The sequence below is a fragment of the Rhincodon typus genome, chromosome 10 (assembly GCF_021869965.1).
Source record: "Rhincodon typus isolate 14 chromosome 10, sRhiTyp1.1, whole genome shotgun sequence".
Classification (NCBI taxonomy): Eukaryota; Metazoa; Chordata; class Chondrichthyes; order Orectolobiformes; family Rhincodontidae; genus Rhincodon; species Rhincodon typus.
Window position 1 is genome coordinate 63,375,269 of NC_063341.1, and position 27,318 is coordinate 63,402,586.

Here is a 27,318-nt window from a genome sequence, read left to right on the forward strand (position 1 = left end):
TCAACTTTTGTAATAAAGTTTGAGTGCAAAGTCAGGCTGTTTGAGGCAAAACATGTACCAGCAGCGTCCTAATGATTAACGTGTAAAGTAATTGAGAGCTTACGTATCTGCGTGATTTACACTGCCTGAATACAACCAGTTGGGGAAAAACATCTCTACTTCACTGAACTGTTTGATCAGCTACAAATATCAAGTTTGGTTATAAATCTGGTGAAGAATGAATTTGTAAAAGCAAAAATGACTTGGGCCAGACTGTTATACAAGGCCAAGCAGCACCAAAAGAATTGTAAGTCCGGGCTATTTTGGATTTTCTTGTACCTAGGACAAAGTCTGAAATTTTATGAAATATTAGCATTAATGGATATTATTGAATGTTTGTTCTGAACTTCTTAAATGCCATGGCTCCTTTGAATTTAAGGACAGAATGTCTTATATTGATTTTATATGCATTCCCAACAATGTGATAGAAGTTCTTATCCATTTGGACCAAAGCATTTTTTTTTGGAAAGCAGAAACTTGCAGTTGTTTCAAAGAAGCTTTATCCTTCAACCGTGCAATTTAAAAATCATTTATGCGCCTGAAAAAGACAGTGTTACAGTGGACACTTCTTCAAGAGCAAGTATGAAGAAAATGGAGTGCATTTGGACTTTTCTACAAATATGGTTACCACGAAATTCAGTTGATGTAAATTGCCATAATCCTATCAGACCATAGGCTATCCTCCATTAGAGAGAGACAGCTGGTGATGTTTTGACCTAAGAGTCACCATGCTCAGGCGAGGGGCAGGATTGAGAAGGAAAGTCCTTCATGGTAACCTCAGTTTGTGAATTGAACCCATGCTGGAAAATGAAAGTTTGTCTTAAAATATAACTTCTCCTTCTTTTGGGGAGGTGTGATGAAAGATGTATGATTTTTATATAACGCTTTGGGGTTTGTGTTTTAAATTAGGCTGTTTGTCTGGTTTTGTAATGGGCTTTAAAAATTAATGGGGTCAGTCTTAATGATTACTCTAAAGCCTGTGTGTGTCAGAGAGAGCAGCAAGCGCCCCTGAAGTTTATGACAAGAGACTGGATACATTTAATCTACTGGCTTCAACAAAATTTAGGTTGAGCAGCATTTTTAAAATTTAGTTCAAAAAAATTGGTCATTCAGTTGGAAGGAGACCTGATGAAGTCAGATGTAAGTATAGTCTTTGCTAAAAGATGAGATTGTTCATAACAGTTACGGGAATAAGTTGCCTCTGTGTAAGATTGTTGTTTGTGAAACGTCCAGACCAGGAGTGTTTGGTTAGGACTTTGCAGCCTACAGGTCAGGAACTGAAAAGAAGCAATTAAGTCAAACCTACAGATTGAACAGAGAAGAAAAATTTCTGTGGATTTTGAGCAACTGTCCAGTGATGATACTGTGGTATACATAGGATTTTGTCCTGCCATGTTTAGAAAACTTTTAAACTTATTTAGCTTGGTTTGATTGATCTTAATTTTATTCTTCTTGTGCTTTAACTTTCTGTTTTACTGCTGAAAACAAATTTGCAGTCATGTTCATGTTTCAGTGAAAGACTGCCATGTTAAATGACAAGCAAATAGATATGACCTGTCAAACCAGATTTCATTCTGGGATCTGACTTGTCCAGTAGTAGTTTCAGCTGGCTCATAATCAACAGGAGGAATTGGGTGACTAAGAAAACGGTGTGCTGTAATGTTTACATAAAATGAGGCAGGCAATTAAACATCAATTAACTACAAACATTTAAAGTAAATCTGTTTTATTTGCAAGTTTGAAATTTCTACCTTCAAAGTTTCACTAAGGAAGTTGTGACTAGGTTTTTGACTAAGCAGATTGGCAAAAAGAATATTTCTCCCTTAGCAGTTAAACTTAGAGAGCATGTGGTAAGGTGGTAGAGAGCATTGGGAGAAATTAAAGTGTCATTTTGATTGAATTTAGATAAATTTGATTTACATACAAGGAATATTTCTGATTTATTACTGGAGTTCACCTGTAGATTCTGAAGCCGTTCCATAGGCAACTACTTTGCAGAATTGTGTTTTGTTTGACTCCATTCCTCCTTTAGTCTTCATTTCCATGTGTAAATTTGCTGTTATTGTTTGTAAGTTGCTTTCAAATATTGTTCAAAAGGAAGCATTGTTTGAATTGTTAGTTACCTTCAGGCCTGCATTTAATGTCATCATACTTAATTTCTTTTGAGCAGGCAAAAACGAAAGGCTTTCACACAAGAATGGACATTGGTGTTAAATATGCAGATAAACAGGAAAGGCACTTCAAGGAGGAAAAACTGAAGGCTGGACAAAGTGTAATTGGACTTCAGGTAGCCATTGATTATTTGCATTTGTGAGGTAGTTTTGTCTTCCAATGGGATTGAGGTCAGTGCAAAAGTGAGATCAAGCAAAATGGGGGGGCGAGTACAGTGACTGTTAGAAATAAACGTGCAATTAAATAGCTGTAACCTCCCCAGCCCATAGTTAACAAATTTATGGAGATGGCATTTTGATTATTAGCAACAATTTTTTAAAAAATGACACTAATTTACACCTGTTATCATGTGGTGTTTCCCTGCATGTTGTGGTTTTGTTTAATTGAGTGGTAATGTTTTCTGAAAATAGTTAAATTCTTCTAATTCTGCTTCTGAGTGAGTTCAAATAATCTTAAGTTAGCACTTAAAAGAAGTGACTGTATCACCTAATAAAGGAGCTAGTGAGAATGAAAATGTAGCCCTCAAGAAAATCTTGAGGGGTCCTTGGTGATTAAAAAATATTTTGACCCCAGGTGAGCTCAAAGCTAGCTATTCTGTCTGCATAGCTCTGCTCAAGTGTTAACAGTTACTAAATCCTTGCACGTTTACAGTAACGGGCACAGCCTAACTGACCAAGGTCTTATTTCTGACACAAAAAGGCCAGTCAAAAGTAGGCTGTCAAATCTCTCTTCTACTGTCATCTTCCACCGTTTCTCCACCTCCTCCACCAAATGAAATATACCCCATCCTTTAAAGCCTCAATAAGGGTACAGTGGAAAAAAGTTTGGGAAGCACTGATGTTGGATCTGCTTCCTCAGTTTTGATTTGTATGGTTGTTGATTATTCCCACCCTGCAGCCCCACCCTACCACTATTTGACTGGAGGATCCAAGGTGATGGCCTGGTCACCTGGCAGATGCATTCTTGCTGGTGACAATGACAAGCTTGTGGCCTCTGGACAGCAACTTCTGGCTGGCAAGTCAACTGCCGCCATGGACCTTATCGTATGGATACCCATTGGTGTCCACCGATTCTGACAGGCTGCTTTCACACTCTCCTGTTGCTCTGCCCCGAGGAAATTGAGTTCCCTACTGGTTCTCTGACCAGTGGGTCAGGCTCGGCAAAATTCTAGACATGGTCCTTTAGAATCCTGTTAGAAAGATTAATGTTGTCTGAGTTCAACTGAGATGTTGATGACACTCTTGTATTAAGGCACATGTCTTCAGTTTGATGTAACATTAAGCAAACTTATTTGCTTCCAGATGGGAACCAACAAGTGTGCTAGCCAAGCAGGTATGACAGCCTATGGCACTAGAAGACACCTTTATGATCCGAAGACTCATACTGAGAAACCTTACGATCAAACAACCATAAGCCTCCAGATGGGAACAAACAAAGGTGCCAGTCAGGTAAGTAACTCACCGCGTTTATGTTTTATCACATGCTGCATTCAAAATTGTCAGCAACCTGGTTTTGAATAATATGCTGCATACATCTTTCTTTGTGACAATCTTTCTATATATCTGCTCAGTTACTGCACATAACCAACTGCATATTACTTTCACACCAAGATGTCTTTTGATCCCAGCATCTCCTCTCCCACCTTTCGCAATAAGAACCAATAAAAGGTGATGCTGTTTAGTAGGAATCTTGCTTGGCAAACCTGGATTTGTGAATCAAAACATTTTGGAGAAACTTAACAGGTCTGGCATCATTTTGGGTCCAGTGACCCTTCATCAGAACTGAATGTTTGCAAATGTTGCAGGAAGTATGAAAAGCTGCTGAGCTTTTAATCCTGAGATAATAAGGTGTAGAGCTAGATGAACACAGCAGGCCAAGCAGCATCAGAGGAGCAGGAAAGCTGACGTTTCAGGTCTGGACCCTGCTTCCTACTATCTCCTAGCCTGTCCAATGTTTCTTCATAGTTGTGGTTTTCAAGCCCTGGCAACACTCCTCTCCTCCTCTGTTCTGCGCTCTAAGCACTTATGTACTTCCTGTATCTGATGACCAGAACTGCACTCAACTCCAGTTGTGGCCTCACCATTGTCTTATATAGTTCCAGCATTGTATCCCTGCTTTTGTATTCAATACCTCAGTCAGTGAAGGAAAGAACCCCATATGGCATCTTTATCACCCATCTGCCACCTTCAGGGACCTGTGGGGGTGCACTGCACCTACCTGTACTACTCTCCATACCATACCATTTATTGTGTGTTTCCATGCTTCGTTTGCTTTCCCAAATGCATGACCTTATACTTCTCCAAATTAAATTCCATTGTCACTTCTCCACCCATTTAGCCAAGCTATTGATATCATCCAGCAGTCAACAGCCATCCACTTCTTTGTCAATCACATGACCGATTTTTGTCATATGCAAATTTCCAAATCATGTTTAAAATTTTTAAATCAAAATGATAAATTAATAAGCAAAAATGCAAGGGATACAACACTGACCCCTGTGGAATATCACTGGAAACTGCTTTCCATTCACAAAAACATCTGTTGATCATTACCTTAATTATTTATGATCACTGACCCTCAATGTTGCATCCAACTCTCTCATTCCTCTGCCCTATGAGCTTTAATTTTTCTGAGCAGCCTCCCATTTGAGGTGGCGTTAGAATTTTAATGTTTCAGGGAATGCTGTGAATTGGACATTAAGATAATTTTCTTTACATATTTGCGAATAAGCATAGTTTTTACCGTATTGAGCTGAGTTGGGATATTTACTACGTACGGGTGCTGAAGGGTCTTGTGATGCCTGAAAATATTTGGTTTCTAAGCCTTTATGGTTTGTTCAATCCCCAGCTGGTTGATCGTGCTGCTTATAATCATGGAAGTTAACTGGGTGTCTATTTCTCTGGTCTAAATTTCATGCTCCCACCTCAGCTACTTTGCCCGCAAAAGAGAAGTGCTGCTAGCATTGGAAAATGCACTCTTAATAAGGTGCTGGATTCCAATTTGGATTTCTCCTACTCTTCCATCCCAAGAATTATTTTAGCTCCTTGATCAGCAAGAAATTTGAATTCTTTGAAGTTCATAAATTTGTGATGGATTCTAATGACATGACCTGGCATCATGCTGATGCTAAATTCAAAGCCTAATGTGTGTACTCATCTTTTGAGAGCTCCAACCCAAACATTAAACTTCTAAATGATTATGTGCACAAGTATATTAAGTAATCTTTGCACAATGTTTTATCGAACCATTTATGAGAAGCAGCGAGTGGTGGTGGAATGCCTTTGAATTTCAATCTAGGAATTTGGGAAAAGCCAGATGTTGTATTTCTGGCTTTGGCAGTCATATTTTCATAGATTTTTCTGCTAGTATGTTTTGTGTTGCAGTTTGTTAATTGTGGCTACTACTTACTTCACAGCTGTATTAATGCCCTGTTTGCATTCTTAATTCCAACCTCTCCTGTTCTTTCTAGGCTGGTATGACAGCCCCGGGTACCAGAAGACACATCTATGACCAAAAAGTGTCGACAGAGAAATGTGACACTTCAACAATATCGCTGCAGATGGGCACTAACAAAGGAGCTTCTCAAACAGGCATGACTGTATATGGCCTTGGACGGCAGGTGTACGACTCCAAATATTGTGCCACACCAACTGAGCCTATAATCCACAATGGAAGCCAGGGAACAAATGGTTCAGAATACAGTGATGGAGATTACCAAGGTGAATACCCTGATGATTATCCCCTAGAGTATCAGGATGAGTACCAAGGAGATTACCGTGCTGAATATTCTGATCACGGTGTTGATTATTAAAGAGCAGTATTATGACCCATTATGCCTTTGTGAACTAGCTAGACAGCTTTGGTTTTGCTACACAGTCTTCCATGAATTTAAAGGTCCAAAAGATTGGATTGCTGCCTTTTTTCTCTGCACAGCTAATCCATAAAAGCAGTATTTGCTGTCTTGCTTTTCTATCCTTTTTATTACCACTTGCTGGTGACAGTAATTACCACTTCTAACTACTGGAGACAATTCAATGTCACTTGGACTTAAAAGAAAAAAAAATCAGCATTTAGAAATCATACCTGGCACCTTCCTACAATTAAAAACTGTTGTGTTGACTTTAATTGCCGTCACCTTGCATAGTATGTTTGATTGGATTCTGGGAGGAAACACAGTCCATTATTTGCTACACCAAGTTGCTGTCAGCTATGATGTAGTTTCAAATATTAGGAGCTGAAACAATTTAAATCTGCATTTACAGCTAGCTGTTTGTCATATCCTTTAGTCTTATATTTTGTTCTAACTTTTCATAATTGTTTTTTGTATGGGACCAATGCCATTTCAAATGCACAACCTAAAATAAAAACTGGGAAGAATGTCATGTTCATGGATAATGACTCTTCTAAGGTTAGAAGTGAAATGGCACATGACAGCTGCAAATAAGAAAAGGGCCTGTTCAAAACTACAATGGGATCAAAGTTAAAGTACTGGGATTCAAATCTTAAAAGCTAATCCTGCCTTAAACCTTTACGTTCTGAATTGTTAAGACAACAAATTTAGTTATGCAATATGTAGGGTAATAATCTTAAGTTTAAAACAATTCACCTCAATGTAATGCATTGTTTAGTACCATTGGGATATTGTCTGTGTGGAGGCAAAAATATGTAATTGAAAATTGAAATCATTCTTCTCACTACATTTAACCAAATAAAGTGACTGAAACGATTTGCAAAGTTAGATGATTGAACAGCTATCTGTACTAAAAAGGGACTTTATGAAATGCAGTGCTTTTTTTTCCCATTTTTGCTCTAGATTAAGTGTATTTTACTTATGTGCCATATTTTATCCATGTAGGAATTCTCTCCTCATTTTTGTATTTATTGCCATTTTCTTTGGCATAAATGTCTTTGTGTATGGTTAATTTTTGTGAATAAAAATTACTATAGAGACAACTTGTCTGCTTAGAAATAATTGTCTATCCTTTTTGGATTTTTTTTTGCTGTGGCTCTGGAACACTTTTCCGTGTTGAAGAACTGTATAGTGCAAGTTGTTCATTTTGTTCATTTTTAGATTTGATTAATTCCTAAGTGAATAATCTACGTCAGTATGAATTGCAATTTATTTTTTGTGTAACTGAGCCACACAATGTACTCTTTATTATAAAGAAGAGTTAACTAACCTTCCATTATATGTAATCAATATTGATTTTTTGCAGTAATTGCTGATGAAAATTTAGTTATTGATTTTGATTCTTGAAATGAGTCTCAAAATGTACCCCTCCATTCTCAAACCCTTAAGGACCAAAACATGTAATCTGAAATGTTTCAGATCTGTTAATTTCTAAATGAAATTTTAATGCATTTATCATTTTTTATCATTTAGAAGAGCATCTGACTTGGAACTATTACAAAGTTGCATCAGAGTTGCAGCGTACCCAATAGTTAAAGTAAGGTTTCTTGTTAAGAATGATGTTTATATTGCACAGCCCTTACTGAGCAATTTACACAACATACCAATATGTTGGATTATTGCCACTGAAAACTGTCAAGTCTCAAAATTTAACACCTCTTCTGTCCCAAGGTAGTCTTATTTGAGGTGCTGTACCTGTATTTCAATCAGTTGTACCATTTGAATAGTTTAAATACGATATGAGCCAGAAATGCTACAAAGGCTGAAATCTTGACTGTACCATGCATGCCTGGGTTGGCCAGACTGACATATGGGACGACACTGGATTGATTAGATCTATATTTGCTGGAGTTTGGAAGAATGAAGAGGTATCATAGAAAGCTATAAAATTCTAACAGGATTAGACTGGGTAAATGCAGGAAGAATGTTCCTTATGACCAGGAAGTCCATAGCCGGGGCTACGACTTAAGGACACAGTGTAGGCCATTTAGATGGAAAAAATCTCTTCACCGAGAGACTGGTAAGCTGTGGAATTCTCTGCCGCAATGTTGTTGAGGCCAAAACATTGCTTTCAAGAAGGTGATAGATATAATTCTTAGGGCTAAAGGGATTAAAGGGTATGAAGAGAAACTGGGGACAGGGCACTGATTTAGATGATCAGCCATGATCACACTAACTGGCAGAGCAGGCCTACTGTCCAACTTTCTCTATAAAAACCGAAAGAACTGCAGATGCTGTAAATCGGGAACAAAAACAAAGTCGCTGGAAAACCTCAGCAGATCTGGCAGCATCTGTGAAGGAAAAAACGGAGTTAACGTTTCAGGTCCGGTGACCTGTTCTGAGCAAGGGTCACTGGACCCAAAACGTTAACTTTATTTGCCGCCAGACCTGCTGAGCTTTTCCAGCAACTTTGTTTTTGTCCAACTTTCTGTTCCTGTGTATTTAGTGGAAAATAAACGTGTTGGTATCATTGATAAATTTAGTGTCGGTGCAAAGCAATTTAGCATTCATTGAAGACACAACTGCTCATGTCAGTGCCATGGGGAGAAAAGGAACATGATCTGACTCTGGAAGGAAGAATAGAGACACTCCATCCTCGAAGCGCTTTGTATATACCGTTTTGACATAAAATGACTGGTAAATCCAGTGCAGTGTCAAATCAGATTTTCACAGTGCTTAGGTGCTTATCCACCTAACGAAATATAAAAGTATTATAACTGTACACTGTATTAATGGGACAGTGTCTAGAGTACTGCATGTGGTTTTGGTTTCTTTATTTAAGGAGGGATATATTTGCATTGGAGACAGTTCATGGAAGGCTTAGGCAGATTCCTGGGATAAAGGATTTGTCTTAATGAGGAAAAGTTGTACACTTCAGGCCTATAGCTTTTGATGTTTAGAATATTGAGAGGTGATCCAACTGAAACAGAAGATTCTGAGGTAATGTTTGGAAATCTGCACCACAGAGAGCAGTGGAAGTTAGGTCACTGAATATATCAAACGCTGAGTTAGACCGGTTTTTGATCTACAAAGCAACAGGGTTAATGGGCACAGACAGGAAAGTAGAGTTGAGTTCAAAATCAGGGCATCCATAATCCTATTGAATTCTGGAGAAAGGTCAAGGGCAGTTTGGCCTACTCATGCTGTCATTGCTTATTTAAATATTCAATTGGACATGAGAATGTTACAGTATCATCATCTCCTCTCTGTTTCTGAATGTTGATTTTATCTCTTTGGGGAGAGCTGCATCCTGTCAACTCAAGCGTGGAGATGGCTTCATGAGATTTTCCAACAGTCATTGTAAATGAAGCTGTGCCTGACTAGAACCTGAATTTAGTACTTTCACAAACTGCAGTGTGGATGTATTTGCATTGAAAAAGCTTTTGCCTTTATAGAAGCTAATATTTAATGATGAATGAATTATTTAAATAGTGTATTAGTAAAGTCTTCACCATAACTGTAAGAGCAATTGGTGCCCATGTGGTAACCTATAGCCGTGAACACTGGAGTTGCTGCTATGTTTATCAGGGCAAAAAGAATTGGAGTGTAGCCTGTTCATCTACAAACCTTTTGAACAACATGTAGAACAGAAGCAAACAAACTAATTTTCATTTATATTTTATGGGATTTTGGCATTGTTGCTAGGCCAGCATTTATTGCTGTAGAGCCAGGGAGAAAATCAGGGGCCCAGTTTCAGCTGTTCCTCTATCGCCACCCAAGTGTTTAATCCTCTGCTTCACATGCTTTCAGCAGCTAGAATTGCAATGCAAAGTCAAAGTGGAACTGAACTGTTTTATGTAGGTTTCTGTACACTATACTTTCTATGCGTCTGTACTCATTCTATTTAAAAATCAACTCATTCTATTTACAAACCAATTCAAGTACTGAAATTTCAGTGTGACACTTTTGCAACCTTTTGTTTGAAAATTACACACACACAATTTGGTCATTCATCATTTCATTAGCTCTGCTTGTTTTGAACCTGCCCCTATTACATCATCCATGAGACTTGAACCTCTCAGCTAGCACAGCAAATGACAATTGTATGATAAATATTAATAGTGATATATTTACTATCACATGACTCCTGGTTTTACTTCAAAATGGCAAAATAAGTTCAGCACAGTAGTACTAAGCTATCAACCTGCATGATGTTATTTCTTTTCACACAACTGGGCTTTGGTAATGAAAACATAACCTTTGCAATTGAATGGTAAATATTTTCTCAGTTGAAATTGTAAGTAACTACATTTACAAATGCCCAGCATGGAGCAAATAAGAGGAGAATACTGGAAATACTGCAGCACCGGAAATGGGTTGCAATTTTTTTTCCCCCAGGAGATCCCCTTGATTTTCTTTACAGCTGTTTTATGATTTTTGGGGGTGCTTATTAGTTTTCGATTGCTTCTTTTTGATTCTCACAAACACCTTCATTAGATGACGCAGTCACTTAGTAACATTATTTCTGTTAATGTATGGGGCATTTGGACATGTACATTAGCAGAATTAGAATTCAGCAATATCCACAATAATCATCACCTGTCTATTAAATTAGCATTAATTTTCTCGACCCTATAAATATGTAAATTGGGAAAACAGGTATATGTTAGCAACAAAAAAAGGGTTTCAAAAATTTGTACATGCAAAGCCATTGCAAAATTAACTGCAACAGTTCAAGAAAGCAGTTCACCACCTTAAGGGCAACTAGGGATGAGCCGTAAATGCTGGCCTAGATCTTCATGTTGTGTCCATGTTTGAACTGAGGATGTAATGAGATCAAGAATCAAGTGGCCCTGGTAGAACCCAAACTGAGTGTCACTGAGCAGGTTATTTCTAAGCAAGTGCTGCTTGATAGTACTGTTGATGCCATCTATCGTGTTACTGATAGAATGTGTTAGTTAGCCATTTTGAATTTGTCTTGCTTTTTATTTGCAGGACATACTTTGGCATTTACCTGACAATATGGAAGATTGCCCATTTATAGCTGTACTGGAACAGCTTGGCTAAGGCCATGGCAAGTTTTGGAGCACACATCTGGAATGTTGTCAGGGCCTGTAGCTTTTGCAGATTCCAGTGCCTCTGGCCCATTCTTGATATCATGTGGAATGATTTGAATTGGCCACAGACTGGCATCAGTACCCCTCGAAGAGACTGAAATGGATCATCCATTTAGCACTTCTGGCTGAAGATTTTTGCAAATGCTTCAGCCTTTTCTTGTGCACTAATGTGGCGGGCTCTCCTATCACTGAGGCAGGGAATATTTCTATTGTTGACACCTCCAGTGAGTTTAATTGCCCACCACCATTCTTGACTGATATGAGATTGCAGAGCTTTGATTTGATCCATTTGTTGTAGAACAACTTAGCCCTGCCTATCACTTATGCTTACATGCTTAGCATGTATATGATCCTGCATTGTAGCTTCACCACGTTGACAACCTCATTTTAGGCACTGTTCTTGGCATGCCCTTCTTCACTCATTGAACCAAGTATGATTTCTTTGCTTGATGTTAGAGTGGGGAATGTGCCAGGTTTGAGGTTGCAGATTGTGTTGGATTTTAAATGCTGCTGCTGATTGGCCATGGTACCACTGATTGACTTGTTGGATTTGTTCAAAGCCAATTGCATTTAGCATAGTCATAATGTCACATATCACCTTGGAGGCTATCCTCAATATGAAGTTGGGACTTCATCTCCACAAGCACTGTGTGGTGGTCACTCCAACCAGTACTGTTATGGATAGAAGAATCTGTGACAGGCAAATTGGTGAGGATGAGCTAAAGTATGGTTTTCACTCTTGTTGGTTCCCTCACCACCTGCTGTAGATCCAGTCTTGCAACTGTCTTTTAGGAATCGACCAACTTAGTCAATAGTGCTGCTGCTGAGCCACTCTTTGTGATGAGCATTGAAGTCCCTCAACAAGAATACATTCTGGGCACTTGCCACCGATGTTTTCTCCAAGTGTTCTTCAGTATGGAGTAATACTGATCTATTGGCAAGGGTGTGGAAGTATGTGGTAATCAGAGATTTCCTTGCTCATGCTTGGTTTGATGCCATGAAACTTCATGGGATCGTTAACATTGCAGACTTCGAGTAACGTTCACCCTCCTGTGTACAATGGCGAGCTACCTCTGGACTGATTTCATGACATAACCAGGGCTAGTGTTGGTGTGTGGGACATGGTATAGTATGATATTGAGAATGTGGCTGTCAGGCTGTTGCTTGACTAGGCCTGACAGACAATGCCCAACTTTGGCTGTAGCTCTGATGAGTTAGTAAGGAGGATTATGCAGCCCTAACAGGGCTGAGCTTGCTGTTGTCATTGTTGGTGCAAGTGAGTGTGTTGCTAGCCTATTTCAGAAGGCAGTTAAAAGTCAGGCACGTTGCTGTTAACCTGCAGTCACATCTCGGTCAGACCTGGTAAGAATGGCCTCACATTAAGTGAACCAGATGGGTTTTTATGACAATTGCCAACAATTTCACAGTCACTTGACACCTTTTAATTCCAGATTTTATTGAACTCACATAACACCATCTACTGTAATGGGACTTGAACCCAAGTCACCAAAACATTCCCTTGGTCTTTGGAATGCTAGTCCATTAACAACAGCAATACCCAGTTATTGGAATGTTCCTTTGTTGACAGGTTTAAACTGTTATCTCTGTAGCCATGCTGTTTCCTGTCCCTCCCTCACCCCTTTGTGGCATGCCTGTTACTCTTGCCTCTAACCACCTCTGCCTAAATCATTTGCAATCTCCTTGGTTCACGAACAGCCTTCTTTTCTCTGCAGATAACAAGGTGTAGAGCTGGATGAACACAGCAGACCAAGCAGCATCAGAGGAGCAGGAAAGCTGACATTTCAGGCCTGGACCCTTCTTCAGTTTTCTGAAGAAGGGTCTAGGCCCGAAATGTCAGCTTTCCTACTCCTCTGCTGCTTGGTCTGCTGTGTTCAACTAGCTCTACACCTTGTTATCTCAGATTCTCCAGCATCTGCAGTTCCTACTAACTCTGAAACTTCTTTTCTCTGCACATCCCTTGCAACCTATTGCTCCATCAACTTATTGGACAGTTTCCCTTGCAGTGACCTTCTCCTATTTAACCTGTCTTTTCAGCTGCCACCTTTTCCACATCTCTCCATCCTTCACCATTCTTGCTGCCTCCTCCTTCTCTCCACATGCCTCTTGCAATTACCTCGTTCCCTACTCCCATTCCCTGACAAAATACTCAAGTATTATCCAGGCACACTCAATCTGCCACTGTATGGTAGACTGAACAAACGAGCCAATCAAAAGGTGTCCCCCAGTCACACCTGCTTTGGGTAAAAGGCACCCAATCCCAGGTTCCTGGCCTCCGCTTCAGGCAAAAGGCTCTCGATTCGAGGCTCCCAGGTCCTTGCAAATGTCAGCTACAGCATGGATTCAGGATCTCCTGATGACTCCCTCACTGTCATTACTCGCTTTCCCAACTGCTCACTGCTATTTTAATCACAGGCTGTTTTGTTTTTCTGTGTTTAGGAGGATAGGCAAGTGAAAGAATCAAACTGTCTGATTGGAGGAGCAGTTCCTCACCCATTCCAGTAGATCCTGAATTGGGGCCTTTTGTGTATATTGAGCACTATTATTCTTCAACGCTATAGTGCCTACGTGGAAGAGCCAGTGAGTGACCCAGGATGGTACATTATCCAGAATGCATTCTGTCAAAACGGGGGCTAGGACAATCGCATTTCAAGATTGGAACTTCATCCCAGAGCACAGTGCCCATGCTGTTTTCCTTTTTTTGGCAAACATATTGAGGACAGTACTGCCTGTGACCAGACCTGCCAAAACCACAGGCCCCAGTGATTAATACCATACGCACTCCTCTCCTGGCCTCAAATTGCCCATCTCTAATTGTCTTTGACAAAGTGATGGTGTCCTGCCTGAAAGGATTACTACAGTCCATGTGATCTTGCATGGATGGTTTAATTATCTGAAGAGTTGCAAATGGAACCAAATACTGCATACTTTACTCATTAGTTTCTCAATTCAACACTATTATCTCCTACAAAAGTAGAAGGAAACAATATACTGAAACTTTTAGCCAGTAACAATACATAATTCTGTGCAATTGTGTTTTGTTGTCTAGTTCACTAGTTTTAATCAGTAATTTAATTGGGAACTCTATCTAAACAAAGTATGGTGGGTAAGATGGTAATGAAAGCAGCTGTTGGAATTTCAGTTTACATAATCTCCTGACATTTCCTTTGGAAAATATTTTCTAAAACTATCTTCTGTCACAATTTTCTTAGGGGTAGTCATTTAAAACAGCATGCAAAACATTAAACGCATAGATTGATCAGAATTAAAGTAGTAACTTTCTAAAATGAGGTACTGGCATTTTAATTAAGACCTTGCATTCTGCTGCTGGATGTTTTCATGGTTGAATTTGTGCTTCAGGTTCTTTAGCACAGCATGGCATTGTTGCCGCTCAGTGGCAGGGAGCCAGCCAACTCTAGATTATAGCTGGCAGAGTGGTAAAATTGAGTTCCATTTTCTTTTAGATGTTCTGGTAGTAATGAGGCTAAACAATGCATCTATTGTTAAGTGTTTACCACTATCTAGGACAATTTAACTGAGCTCTAAGCCATTGATCCACTCAGTAAAGTCCTAGTTTAAAATGCATATTCTATATTAGAAAAGTGATTACACTTTATTGGCATCAGATGCTTTACATTCATGAAAGACGCTGTACAAATGTACATCATTTTCTTTAGTCCTGGGCTTCTCAACTCTTCATCTACCACCACATTCAACCAGTGCTATTTTTTTGTATGTCGTTCTTTAGGGCATAGCCAGAATAACTGCCTTCTGTTTATAGGTTATTGAGAGTACAAAGGACATGCAAATTAGTCTCAAAGTACCAGTACTACTACAATAGAGATAGGACAAGAATGTTCTCTCATTAGCCCCTTGAATAACTTTCTATATCTTGTTTTTCAAAAAATACAAATGAGAATCATTGACATTAAAAAAAACACTTGGGGAATTCCACTAGATTTGACACTTAGATTTTATCATTGAGAAAATCTGTGAATCTTATGTGATCTGAAATTAATGTGCACATACTTTGTGAGATGGTTAAAACAAATCTGTTTAAGCACACTGTTTTTCACCCTGTTGAGACTCCCCCAATATCATTTGTACATGCAGGATAAAGCAGACTGACTTTAGTACAACTGGCATTTGAGCTGAAATGCTAGTGTGTAAATCGTAAGAGCTTACAATTCTTCATCCATTGCAATAATGGCAACTTTTAATATGAGACACAAATTTAAATTCACTGAGATTTGCTATAGAATAAACAGTATTTTAACGAATTGTTCTGTACTATGATACATTACTAAAAAGGGCTTCATCCGTTAATATCAATGGGTTTTTTAAAAAAAGTACATTACTCTCTTGCATTTCTTAAATGAACTCTTGTAATGCATGAATTGTAATGTCCTTTGAAAGGATAGGCTTATCCATGGCTTCATTTATGAAATATAAAATCTTCAAATTACAATGTCAAGCTAACATTGGGGTTACTCAATCTAAGTAAGCTTTTGTGCTCAGTTGAGTGAAATATTTGTAATGTAGATGATCAAATAGAAGTGACTCATTAAGTATTAGTACTAAAGGCAGTTTTATAAGTGAAAAAATCTTTAACATCTACATCTTACCAAGTGTATTTTTTCCTGCTTAGGACTAGTAAGCACATAGGTTTGATATTAATTTAACATCAAACTTGAAGACATTAAACTTGAATTACACACAATTCACAATACACACAGTACCATTTTTCATAGCAAGTCAAGGCTGTTAATTTCATTTTAATTTCATAAGAAACATATGAACAGGAATAGGCCATTCAGTCCCTTGAGTCTGTTTAGCCATTCACTGAGATTACAGCTGATCTGTGGTCTAACTCTGTATACTTACCTTTGGCACATATCCTTTAATACCCATTGCTTAACAAAAATTTCTCATTTAAAACTAACAACTGATTGATTTAGCATCAAAAGCCATTTGTGGAAGAGTTCCAAACCTCTAACACCCTTTGTGTGTATTTCCTCCCATATTACAGAAAAAAGCACGCTACTACAGCTCAAACAGGACTTCAAGGCTTGAGCATTAACATGACGGAGGGGTGGGGGCTGCTGGTATTCATAAAGATAGAAGGGATCAGAAAGCAATGTTAATGTTTTATTACAACATCATATTACAGATAAAAAGACTTTAATGTTAATATTAAAACTTTCAAAACATTTTTTTAATTGTAAACTTGTATTTTTTTAATTGTAGAAGTCAGAAGCCTTTTTTTTTTTGAAATTTTTGAAATAGCAATGAAAATATTTATGTATTTAATAATTTCTGTTTTGCTTTTAATTCATCATGGCATCTGGATGTCTCTAGCTGGTCCAGAATTTATTGTCTATCCCTAATTTCCCAAAGCGCAGGTAAGAGTCGACTGCATTGCTGTGGGTCTGGAGTCATATGAAGCCCAAACCAGGCAAGGATGGCAGATTCTCATCCCTAAAAGATGTTAGTGAACCAGATGGGTTTTTCATGATCATCATTCAACTTATTTCCAGATTATTATTTGTCATGATGGGATTCAAACTCCAGTTTCTAGAATGTTACTTGGGTCTCTAAATTAAGTCTAGCGATAATACCACAAGGCCGTTGCTTACCCAGTATTTGAAATCAATCCATCAATATGTTAGCTCAATTAACACATTTTAAAAATATTCTTTAAAGATAACATTTTCAGTCAATATATTCATTTCCCCAGAAGATAGGTGTTAGCATTTCCAGTCATTTAGCAAGGCAGCTAGTGGACATTGGGGAAACATTTGGAACCAACCTAGAGCTAATATCATTGGGCATGTTACCTGTGAATATAAGAAATTCTGTTTTATACTAGCTCTCTGTGGATTAAATAGCATAAGGTCCCTGCATTCCTCACACTTCAGCTTATGAAAGGGATATGGGTGTTACAGCATCTGGTGAGTGTCTGAACAACAACAAAACATTCTTTAAAAAAAAATTATTGCTCAATGTATCAAAATACATCTGCGTGGACGAGACAATTGCTAGTAGAGCTCAGTTCTCCAGTTAGCTTGCAGCAATCAAATGAAAATGTCTGAATGTTGATTATCCAATTCAATCGAGACCAATCAAGCTGTATTTGTGCCCTGTAAACAAAAGAATAACATTTTAATTTGTAGGTGTGATGTCTGGAACTATACATTAACTACACAATAAAATATTTATGCTCAATGAACATTTTAACGTGGCAAGGACAGGATTTCATAAGTTACTGTGGTTTTGCATATGTAGCTGCCATATCACCTATGACTGCTCTTTATTGATTCTATGGGGCAGGTGACCAGAAAATCCTGGCTAGACTACATCAGCTGTGTTTTTGCTGTATAAATTGTTTAACACTTTTGCGCTGTTCAGTAATGTTCCCAATTCTATGCATTGATGGTAAAGCACGCCCATCTACACTGAACTATGCTCACCTACATATCTGAGGGCTGCAGACTAGAGTGCACCTGGAATTTGATTAGCTTGGTTGTTCAACCAAATGTGGTTTGTCCATCTCAAGTAACAGCATGCATCTCGCTTCTGAGCGTTACCCTGGAGATCAAGCACAATTTCAGAATCTTAACAAAATATCTCCATCCTCATCTGCAACAAAGTATGAGGTGCATATATATATTTTCCAGTCACTCCAGCTTCCCTTTTATTCCTAACCCTGACTTTTTAAAAAAAAAAACCCTGTAGCTTCTTGCACGCTCCTATCAGAATCTCCTTCACTAAAAACCAAATCCAGATCTTTTCTTTATGCCAAAGTTGACATTATACAGCTACTATTCTCAAAAACCCACCCTCAACTCGTACCCCATGTCTAATGTTCCATTCTCTCATCAGGTTTTTGTGTGCCATTGCTCCCCATAATTTCCTGTCTAAATCCCTTCAGAACAATTCTAATTCTCCTCCTTTGGTTGAAGTCACCAATTTCATTTCTCATGACTAACTGTACTTTACTACTTCTTGATCTCTCCATTTACAATAGCCAAATAGTCTATCCATCTCCTATTGAAAAGTTGCTACATAAATGTAAGTTTTTGAGTTCTGTTTCCTATTGGAAGCCATTGCTAACAGCACAACTTAAAACCCCCAGCTCTTTGTAGAATGGATAAGATGAGCCCCTACCTTCAAACTGTCAATTTAAATACTGTAGTTTTTTCAGGCAAACTTAGTCCATAACACTTAATGCATGGATACCTATAACTTCAAGCACAAACTTAGGAACATACCTGCTGTTTAGTGACAGATAAAATTATATCCACCTCATTTATTTTATTTTAAATACATGGAATTCACAACATACATCATTTAAGAGGATTTAGAACTGAAGTGCCTGTGCAGCCGTTTAACATACTCTGGAACAGATTATTACACTGACCATTGGCAGTAGTTGTGTTGCGTTTTGGTTATTTTCCAGCTTGTCTGTGTTATTTCGACTAATCCTCTTATATTTTTGATTGCTTTTACCAATAAATTCCTAGAAAACAGCAAAAGTATTAGAGAAGTAGAGTTCTTAGAACAAATCATATTTCCCGTTTTTTTATGCCTATAAAAAGTCAAAATAAACCTGTAATTGTTATGGCAGCATGGTGACCAGACACACACAAACACACAGAATGCAGGTGCTGCCAATTATTAAATGGGCCTTCACTCCTAACATTTCTTTGCCTTGGTAGTAAACCAATACAAATATTTCAAGGTCCCACGGACCATCATTTGGAGCATAAATCAATAATTTAATAAAAAGCAACTTCAGCAAAGTTGTTGAAAGGATGCCTTGCCCCAGAAAGTCTCTCATTCCTGAAATTAATGAGCATGAGCTAAGTGCCAGTCATTAGTTGCAGTTCATGGCACAGTAACTATGTTTGCTCTTCTGAGTTATTGAAGTAGTAAGTCAGTGTTTACACACACAAGTGGTCTGATAGTTCTTAATATGCTGATCTGGAAGGAATCCAGAGAGCAACAGGAAAGTTATTTGTTGCACTTATTAAAAATACACGTAATTTCAAATTGAGTTGAAGCAATGTTTCATGAAATTATAATTGGACATTTGTGAGCTTTCAATATTTCTGTACAAGGTGCTTTTCTAAAGTGCAACAATATCTAGGATGTTACATTTCATTCAGTTTGTGAGTGCCTAACATTTTGAGTAGCAAGTTAATTTTTGAAGACAGTAGTTTACGGGTTAAACTTTAAACTTAGTTTTTTTGATCTGTACATGCTTGCTGTGATCTGCCTATACCGCTCGTAAACAAAGCTTTTCACTGTATTTTGGTACACATGATGATAAAATCAATCAATCAATCAACTTTTTTTGAGGGCTTTTGAGATTTCATTGGGGCTACCTTTTGGTTATCAGGGGCTCCTTTTTCATTGTTACTAACTTATTCGGTGATGCAATCAAGGAGTAGCAATACCTTTTGAATCTATGTTGACGTGAGATATTTAAACTCACGTCAGTTAGGGATTTGGAACAAAAAGTAGAAGTAGTTGAAATGTTACAGGATCCTGGATCTCAGGCTCAAAAATTAGAAAGCAGGAGGAGGAGTCAATATAAAAAAAAGGGAGATGACTTGGAAATTTGGTTCTCTTTGGACCTAGTCAATGACTAGCACTTAGGGCTAAGCTACTTGTTAGCCCAAACCTGGATATCGTCCAGGACTTGCTACTCTAGGTGTGAACTGCTTTATCATCTGTGGAGTAGTGAATGGTGCTGAACTTAGTGCAATCATCAGCAAACATCTCCATTTCTGACCTTAGAAAGGAGGCAAGGTCATTGACGAGGATGTGAAAGTAGTTTGATCTAGAACACCACCCTGAGGAACTCTTACATTGATGTCCTGGAGCTTGATCTTTTATGACATACAGCATAGCCACTATTGGTTTGAGTTGAGAAGCAAATTTCTGTTCAGGAGAATCTGGTTTTCATTTTAAAAGAATAGTTTCAGCTGGGCAGAACTGCAGGTCATTAGTGAAGTCTTCAAGCTGTCAGAAATTAAAACAGGTTCAGACCATTGGAACTGGATAGTTTTTTTTTAGGACATCAGCCTTGAAAAGGAATTCAAGCCCTCTGAACTGGAAATGTTTTTAAATTTTTTTTTAACTTGGCTGGCTAAGATAAAAGTAATACTGAACTCGGATTAAGTATCTGTACAGGATGCTGCAGTGAACAAGACTGCATTATTTTGTTAATTATGTCAGGATCTTTATAAACTGTCTTATTTGTATATAGCTTTCTTTTCATGGAGTAAGTAAACTTGTTCTTTTGTTAATTTCAATTGGTAGCCTCATGCGAATATGTTCAGCGACAAACTGCAAAAATTCAAAGTTTTGGCGAAGATCTGTAGCTCGGGTTGTGGATGAGGTTGTTGACTTGCTCGCCGAGCTGGCTTGTTCTCGTTCAGACATTTTGTCACCATGCTAGGTAACATCATCAGTGAAGCCTCCGATGAAGCAATGTTATTCTACTCCGCTTGGAATTTATACTGTCTGGTCCGTTATGGTGATTAGTGTCATTTCCGGTTTTGATCTGTATGGGTTTATATATGGGGTCCAATTCTATATGTTTGTTGATTGCATTACGGGTGGAGAACAATGCCTCTAGGAATTCCCCTGCATGTCTATGTTTGGCTTGGGCTACTATGGTTACCTTGTCCCAGTTAAACTGATGGCCTTCATTTAACTGGGACAAGGTAACCATAGTAGCCCAAGCCAAACATAGGCACGCACAGGAATTCCTAGAGGCATGGTTCTCCACCCGTAATGCAATCAACAAACATATAGAATTGGACCCCATGTACAAACCCATACAGATCAAAACCGGAAATGACGCTCCTCACCATAACGGACCAAAAATATAAATTCCAAGTGGAGTAGAATAACACCGCTTCATCGGAGGCTCCACTGATGATGTTACCTAGCATGGTGATGAAACATCTGAATGAGAACAAGCCAGCTTGGCAACAAGTCAACAACCTCAAACTGCAAAAATAAATGATTCATTATGATCCCATTAAGCCAGCTTTCAATTAAGTATTTGACTTTAGTATTACCATCAGGTAGGATCAACAAACAAAAATCTGAAATAACTGACACACTTCTATATACAAATAGCTATCATCCTAGACAAATCTTCCAGCAATTGGTGAGGTCACACCTAATGTATTGCCATTTCCTATGCAAAAAGTTGTAAAATTTTAGCCAGTTACTACCCTTCTTCAGCTCAGATCTCAATCTTAGATTTAAATTTAACAATTGAGTGTGTTTGTTACAATATCATCTTTTCACAATACAGTAGCTCCTGAAAACTGGAGCTTCCACATTTGTTTGCAAACAAATATTTACTCCAGTGAAATACAGTTTTGCCAGTTCCTAGTTAGCTGAGTATTCCTTCATTGATTGGTTGAAAACTGTTCTCTCTCCTTTGCAGTCTCTCTTTCTCCACCTTCTTTCTCCACCTTTACCACCAGTGAGCCTATCAGTAACTAGCACAGTAGAGAAAGAGCCTGTGATCGGAGGAACAGTTCCTCAGAAATTCTGACAGTTGTGTATGTTGCTGAGTTTTTCTCTGATGAGTTGCCCTGTTTATTGGATTTTCCCAGGTGTTTTAGGGGCTTTCAAGTCAGAATTCATCAGGTCCCTCTGGGTTTTGAACGCTGTAGAATGTTTCAGTGCAACTCCCCTCGTCTCCAACCCCATTTTGATTTATTCCAGAATGAGGGAGTGGAAATTAGCCTTTAATACTCACCATTAACTCCTTGTCCATGAAGTAAGGCTTTTCAGTTGACCCATCATTCGTTGCCAGATCAACAGCGTAACACATGAACAAGACATCCACCACCGTTTCAAATACGGACAAGAAGCAATGTGCCATCAAATAGGCAAAAAAGGACACCATAATAAGTGGGACTACCCAAACATTCAGATCACGATTGTAGTTAAATGCCATGAGGCCTCCAAAGACTGTGAAACACACAACAAATACCTGAAAAGAACAAAACATATTGATGCATGTTACTGAGACAAACATCACGCAAATTTCCGCTACTCACTAAAGATGACTATTTGCATAACTACATTTTCTTGGTCAATTTATTTTCTCCTTGTTGGGATATAGCAAGCTGGTTGCCTTCCTGGTACCTCACTAAAGTGGCCATTTTTCCATGTGAGGTCTCACAGTAAATTCACTGGAAACATCACTTCATATATTTAATTGCCCAGTGGGTTTATCACAGCTGAATCATTCTAACCATGAAGAGTTATTGAATTAACACTCGGCAATCCCTCTAATTTTTCACCCTACATTCCTTCCTGTTTTTGTTGAGTTAGTTAATCTTGAGACAGCACTTGGGTTGATACGTTTGACATGAGTTAGAAGAGGAAGGTCTAGCTATTATTGACACTTCTCTGTCAACCCATTCAGGGAAACACAATCAAGAAGGTTGGGTAAGAGTAGGATTGTTGTGGAACCAGTCTCGGTTAAGATCGAAACAAAAGTCAGGACAAGTGGCAAACGTGCATCTTCCCTAAATTATGCAACAGTAATTTCTAAAATCTACCTCAAGAACTGCTGCAGCCAGACAGTTTCAATCCCTTGCCTGAAGTAGACAACTCTGAGAATGTGACATTCCCTCAGTGCTGTAATAGAATGGGTTTGGCCTTCAGATTCTAGATTGCAGTTTATTTATATCGCCAATACCAATCACAGGGGCCTATATCTCTGAATGATGCAGCTTTAAAAATGATACAAAACATACTGATTAAGAAGATTGCAGCAGGTTAGAGTCATAGAGGTTTACAGCATGGAACTAGGCCCTTCGGCCCAACTTGTCTACGCTGCCCAGTTTCAACAATTGATCTAGTCCCATTTGCCTGCATTGGTCCATATCCCTCCATGAACCTATCCAAATGTTTCTTAAATGACAAAATTGTACTCACCTCCATCACTACCTCTGGCAGCCCATTCCAGACACTCACCACCCACTGTGTGAAAAAATTGCTCCTCTGAACCTTTTTGCATCTCTCCCCTCTCACCTTAAACCTGTGCCCTACAGCTTTAGACTGCCCTACCATGGAGAAAAGCTGTTGGCTATCTACCCTATCTATGTCTCTCATGATTTTATAGACCCCTATAAGGTCACCCCTCAGTCTCCTACACTCCAGGGAAAAAGATCCAGTCTATCCAGCCTCTTCTAATCTTCCAGTCCAGAAGGCATCCTAGTAAATCTTTTCTGCACTCTTTCTAGTTTAATTATATCCTTTTCATACTAGAGTGACCAGAACTGCATGCAGTGCTCCAAATATGGCCTTACCAACGTCTAGCTATATCACTTTTGCTAGTAGCCATGATGTGGAGGTGCTGCGGTTGGATTGGGGTGGACAAGTCAGAAGTCACACGACACCAGGTTGTGGTCCAACAGCTTTATTTGAAAGCACAAGCTTCCAGAGTACTATTCCTTCATCTGGCAAGCCGAAAGCTTGTGATTTCAAATAAACCTGCTGGACTATAACCCGGTATCGTGTGACTTCTGACCTTATATTACTTTTCTCAACAGCCTATTTGATTTTACCATCGGCTATTGGTTATTATACATAAAGCTTTGTTGCACAACCAAAATAAGGATTCAATTCACCCTTTGTTACAGTCCCATTTTGATTACAAGCTCGACCATGGTCTGCAACAATAACCTGCTTTACATGCAACCTTTCATTTAAAATTCCAAAGCTCCTCATAGTATTTGACGCAAGTTTTAATTTTTATGTATGATATTACTTTAATGATATTGGATTAGTTCTATTATCAAGTATTCAGTGAGACATTGATCTGCCCAATATAATTAAAAGTTTTGAACTCTAAGTAATAGAGAATGTCACACTGATCCCAGTAAGAATAACAAGTGATGCCAACAGCGTGGGTTCAATTCCCACACCTGCTGAGGTTACTATGAAGGACTCTCCTTCTCAACCTATCCCATTGCCTGAGGTATGGTGACCTTTAAGGTTAAATCACCACCGATCACCTCTCTCTAATGAGAGATCAGCCCAATGGTCTAGTAAGAGTATGACAACTTTATCTCTTTACAGGAGACATATTCTTAGTTGTGAGAATAGCAAAGCAAAGAATGATTCACAGTAAACACCAATATTTAGCAAAACCCTTCACTTTCACAGCATGCAAGTGGCAGCCTCTCAGTGGTCATTAAAATACTCACTTTTCCAAGAAACAGAAGAAAGTCTCCAAAGCAGTTGATCGTTGCCACATTCAGCGCATTGTTTACAATCAGAAAGAAAGCTTCTTTAGCCGAGGTACAGAAATTTGTCCCATTGATTGCAGTTGCAATGTATGCATTCTGAAACAGAAAAGGTACAACTGGGCTACATATAAAACACCTGATGCTCCGGATATTGAAGTAGTTTTAAAGTAACACGGTGAAAATTCAAAATTTTTTTTTTACCATCTTTATTTCTTTTGTCTTTCCCACAAAAATGTATAATTAGAAAGTGCCCTCGCTGCTTTTACCATGTAACAACACACATTATCATCCCCTTCTAATATCCTCTTGTTTCTTTGCTGTTCAGTTCACATCAGTATACCACAATTACCCAATTTACATGTGCGAACCAAGACAGCGAGTGAGATGAACCAAACTGTGTTGGATATCAATCCTTGCATTTCTCGCTGGATACATTCACTTTTCAGAAGGGGTCACTGCATAGCAGTCTGTTGTGGAATCCTGGGCAAACTATTGCAGCTTCATCCTCAGAAGTCATGTCAAGCCTATGGTTCACTAGTTTGGGATCAGAGGAATATACTTTCATCTGTTCACCATCAACACAAAAAAAAAGTTAAATGGACTCTCCTGATTATACCCAAACTGAATTACTTGGGATAGAATAAGCAAGACATTTTTTTTAAAATAATAGAGGCAGGATCAGGTAGAAACTAAAACTAAGGCATAGTTTCAAAAATAAATTTGGAATCCCAGCCTTTTGTAACTGATGAGTTTAATGAAGCATCACAATCACAATATTTATTTTAAGGATGTATGAATTACTGTTAAGTGTAACTGACAGGTAATATAAAGTGCAATTGACAGGTACTGTTAAAGTAGATACAAAATTGGCTGAGTGGTAGGAATCACAAAGACATGGTCAACAGATTTTTTTAAGGCCGGAAGAGGAAGAACCCCCAGGGATCAGTACTGGGAGCCTGGTTTCTCCTGATATATGTCATTGATCTGGATCAATGGTGTGCAGGGGACAATTTCAAAGTTTGGAGATGACACTAAAGTTGGAAGAATTTGGAACTGAGGAGGTCAATGTGGAACTCCAGAATAATAAGGACAAATTGGTGGAGTCAGCAAATAGTGGTAAATGAGGTTCACTGCAGAGAAGAGGGAGATGGTGCAATTTGGTTGGAAAATCACAAAGACAGTATAACGTAGGAGTACAATTCAAAAAGGGCTACAGAAGCACAGGGACCTAGTTGTATAAATGCACAGATCACTGAAGGTGGCAGGTCAGGTAGCGAGAGCAGTGATAAAGCATGCAGTATCTAAGCCTTATTAATAGGGGCATGGAGTACAGTAGCAGGGAGGTGACATTAAACTTACACAAAACACTTGTTAGACCTAGGCTGGTGTATTATGTACCAGTCTGTGTGCCCCATTATAGGAAAGATGTAAATGCATTGGAGAGAGTACAGAAGTGATTCACAAGAATGGTTCCAGTAATGAGTAACTTCAGTTATGAGGATAGGTTCAAGAAGTTGGGACTGTGCTCCTCGGAGATGAAGTGGCTGAGAAGAGATTTGACAGAGGTTTTTAAAATAATATGCGGTCTGGTCAGAGTAGATGGGGAAAAGCTGTTCCCGCTTGAAGAAGAAGAACAGATGAGGGGCTGTGGATTTAAAGTGATGCGCAAAACAAGAAAGGGTAATCTTAGGAAGAACTTTTTCACTCAGTGAGTAGTTAGGGTATGGACTGCACTGTCTGGAATTGTGGTGGCAGCAGCTTCATTGAGGAATTCAAAAGGACATTGGATTACTGTATTTGGATAGAAATTGTTTGATGTGCAGGGATATGCAGAAAAGCACGAGATTGGCTCTAGAAATAAAATTGGTGCAGGCACCTTGGGCCAAATGGCCTCACTCTGCACCACAACAATTTTCTGATTCTGTATACATATTAAAAAAACGGTGCAGCAGTGTGACAAAAAAGAGCATTAAGAAAATCTGTAATGGAAGAAATCAAGGTTTCCCTAAAAACGACGTCAAATTGCAAATCCATTTTGAACTTTCCCAAAATGTAAGGTCCAGAATCTTAGGTGGAAGGCTGGATTATTTACCTTTGATAGCCCAGGTGCTGACCCAGCTCTCAGATGCCCATGCCCAAGAGAAGCACCTTAGGTACCTGTCTGCCACATGCTGCTGAAAACTCTGATGTCTGAGCATCATTGGGACTAGTAGAATGGGTGAGAGGTCCTCCAATGCTCCTCAGCCCACCAAACACCCCATGGAGCCTCTCTCTCCAACCCACTCCATGCCAGTATATGGAGGCTGATAATAAACTTTCATGCCTGAGAGTATCATGCACTAACTTCTCTTGCAAATAACCTAGAAATAACAGGTGAGAAATTCAGGCATGTATCTTTTCTTGGGAATGCACAGGGGAGGGGCAGAGGAAGATATAACATGCCGAACGCACTCTCAGTATTGGGCTTCAGACCTTTCAGTGTGCAAAGGACCAAACCCCTGTTTCAAACCTGCACACGCAATCCTTGGTCTCAATAAGATGGTTGGTAGCTCATGGAAGCCATTTAGCTAAATTTCTCGGCCTACGAAAGGAGGACCAGCAACTGTGGGATATCTGTCAAATTGCCAGTGGAAGCTGTTAAAATGGTGGAAGCAGTTTTAGGATTTGTACATATCAAATAAGTGCTAAATAAAAACCAAAAGAACTGTGGATGCTGTAAATCAGGAACAAAAACAAAGTTGCTGGAAAAGCTCAGCAGGTCTGGCAGCATCTGTGGAGGAGAAAACAGAGTTAACGTTTCGGGTCCGGTGACCCTTCCTTAGAACTA

At 38.8% G+C, this 27,318-nt stretch overlaps 2 protein-coding genes across 4 annotated transcripts in view; one reads left to right on the top strand and one right to left on the bottom strand.

Annotated features, from left to right (window-relative positions):
* The window catches only part of cnn3a (calponin 3, acidic a), an 82,821-nt gene extending 75,660 nt beyond the window's left edge, over positions 1-7,161 (top strand). The window contains exons 5-7 of the mRNA XM_020534645.2: positions 2,210-2,326; positions 3,513-3,659; positions 5,681-7,161. Of these exons, the coding sequence (XP_020390234.1) occupies positions 2,210-2,326; positions 3,513-3,659; positions 5,681-6,022 (606 nt within the window). The 3' untranslated portion in view covers positions 6,023-7,161. The remainder of the gene's footprint in view (positions 1-2,209; positions 2,327-3,512; positions 3,660-5,680) is intronic.
* Positions 7,162-16,660: 9,499 nt separating this feature from the next.
* LOC109923488 (choline transporter-like protein 3) overlaps positions 16,661-27,318 on the bottom strand; it is a 60,763-nt gene continuing 50,105 nt past the window's right edge. Inside the window, exons 12-15 of one of the 3 annotated variants that reach the window (XM_048601973.1) lie at positions 24,450-24,587; positions 21,986-22,222; positions 18,617-18,715; positions 16,661-17,336 (exon numbers count right to left, since the gene is read on the bottom strand). In XM_048601973.1, the coding sequence (XP_048457930.1) occupies positions 17,319-17,336; positions 18,617-18,715; positions 21,986-22,222; positions 24,450-24,587 (492 nt within the window). In that variant the 3' untranslated portion in view covers positions 16,661-17,318. Of the gene's footprint in view, positions 17,337-18,615; positions 18,716-19,993; positions 20,224-21,985; positions 22,223-24,449; positions 24,588-27,318 lie in introns of those variants that run through there. The other 2 variants (XR_007263049.1, XR_007263050.1) reach the window with 2 other exon arrangements.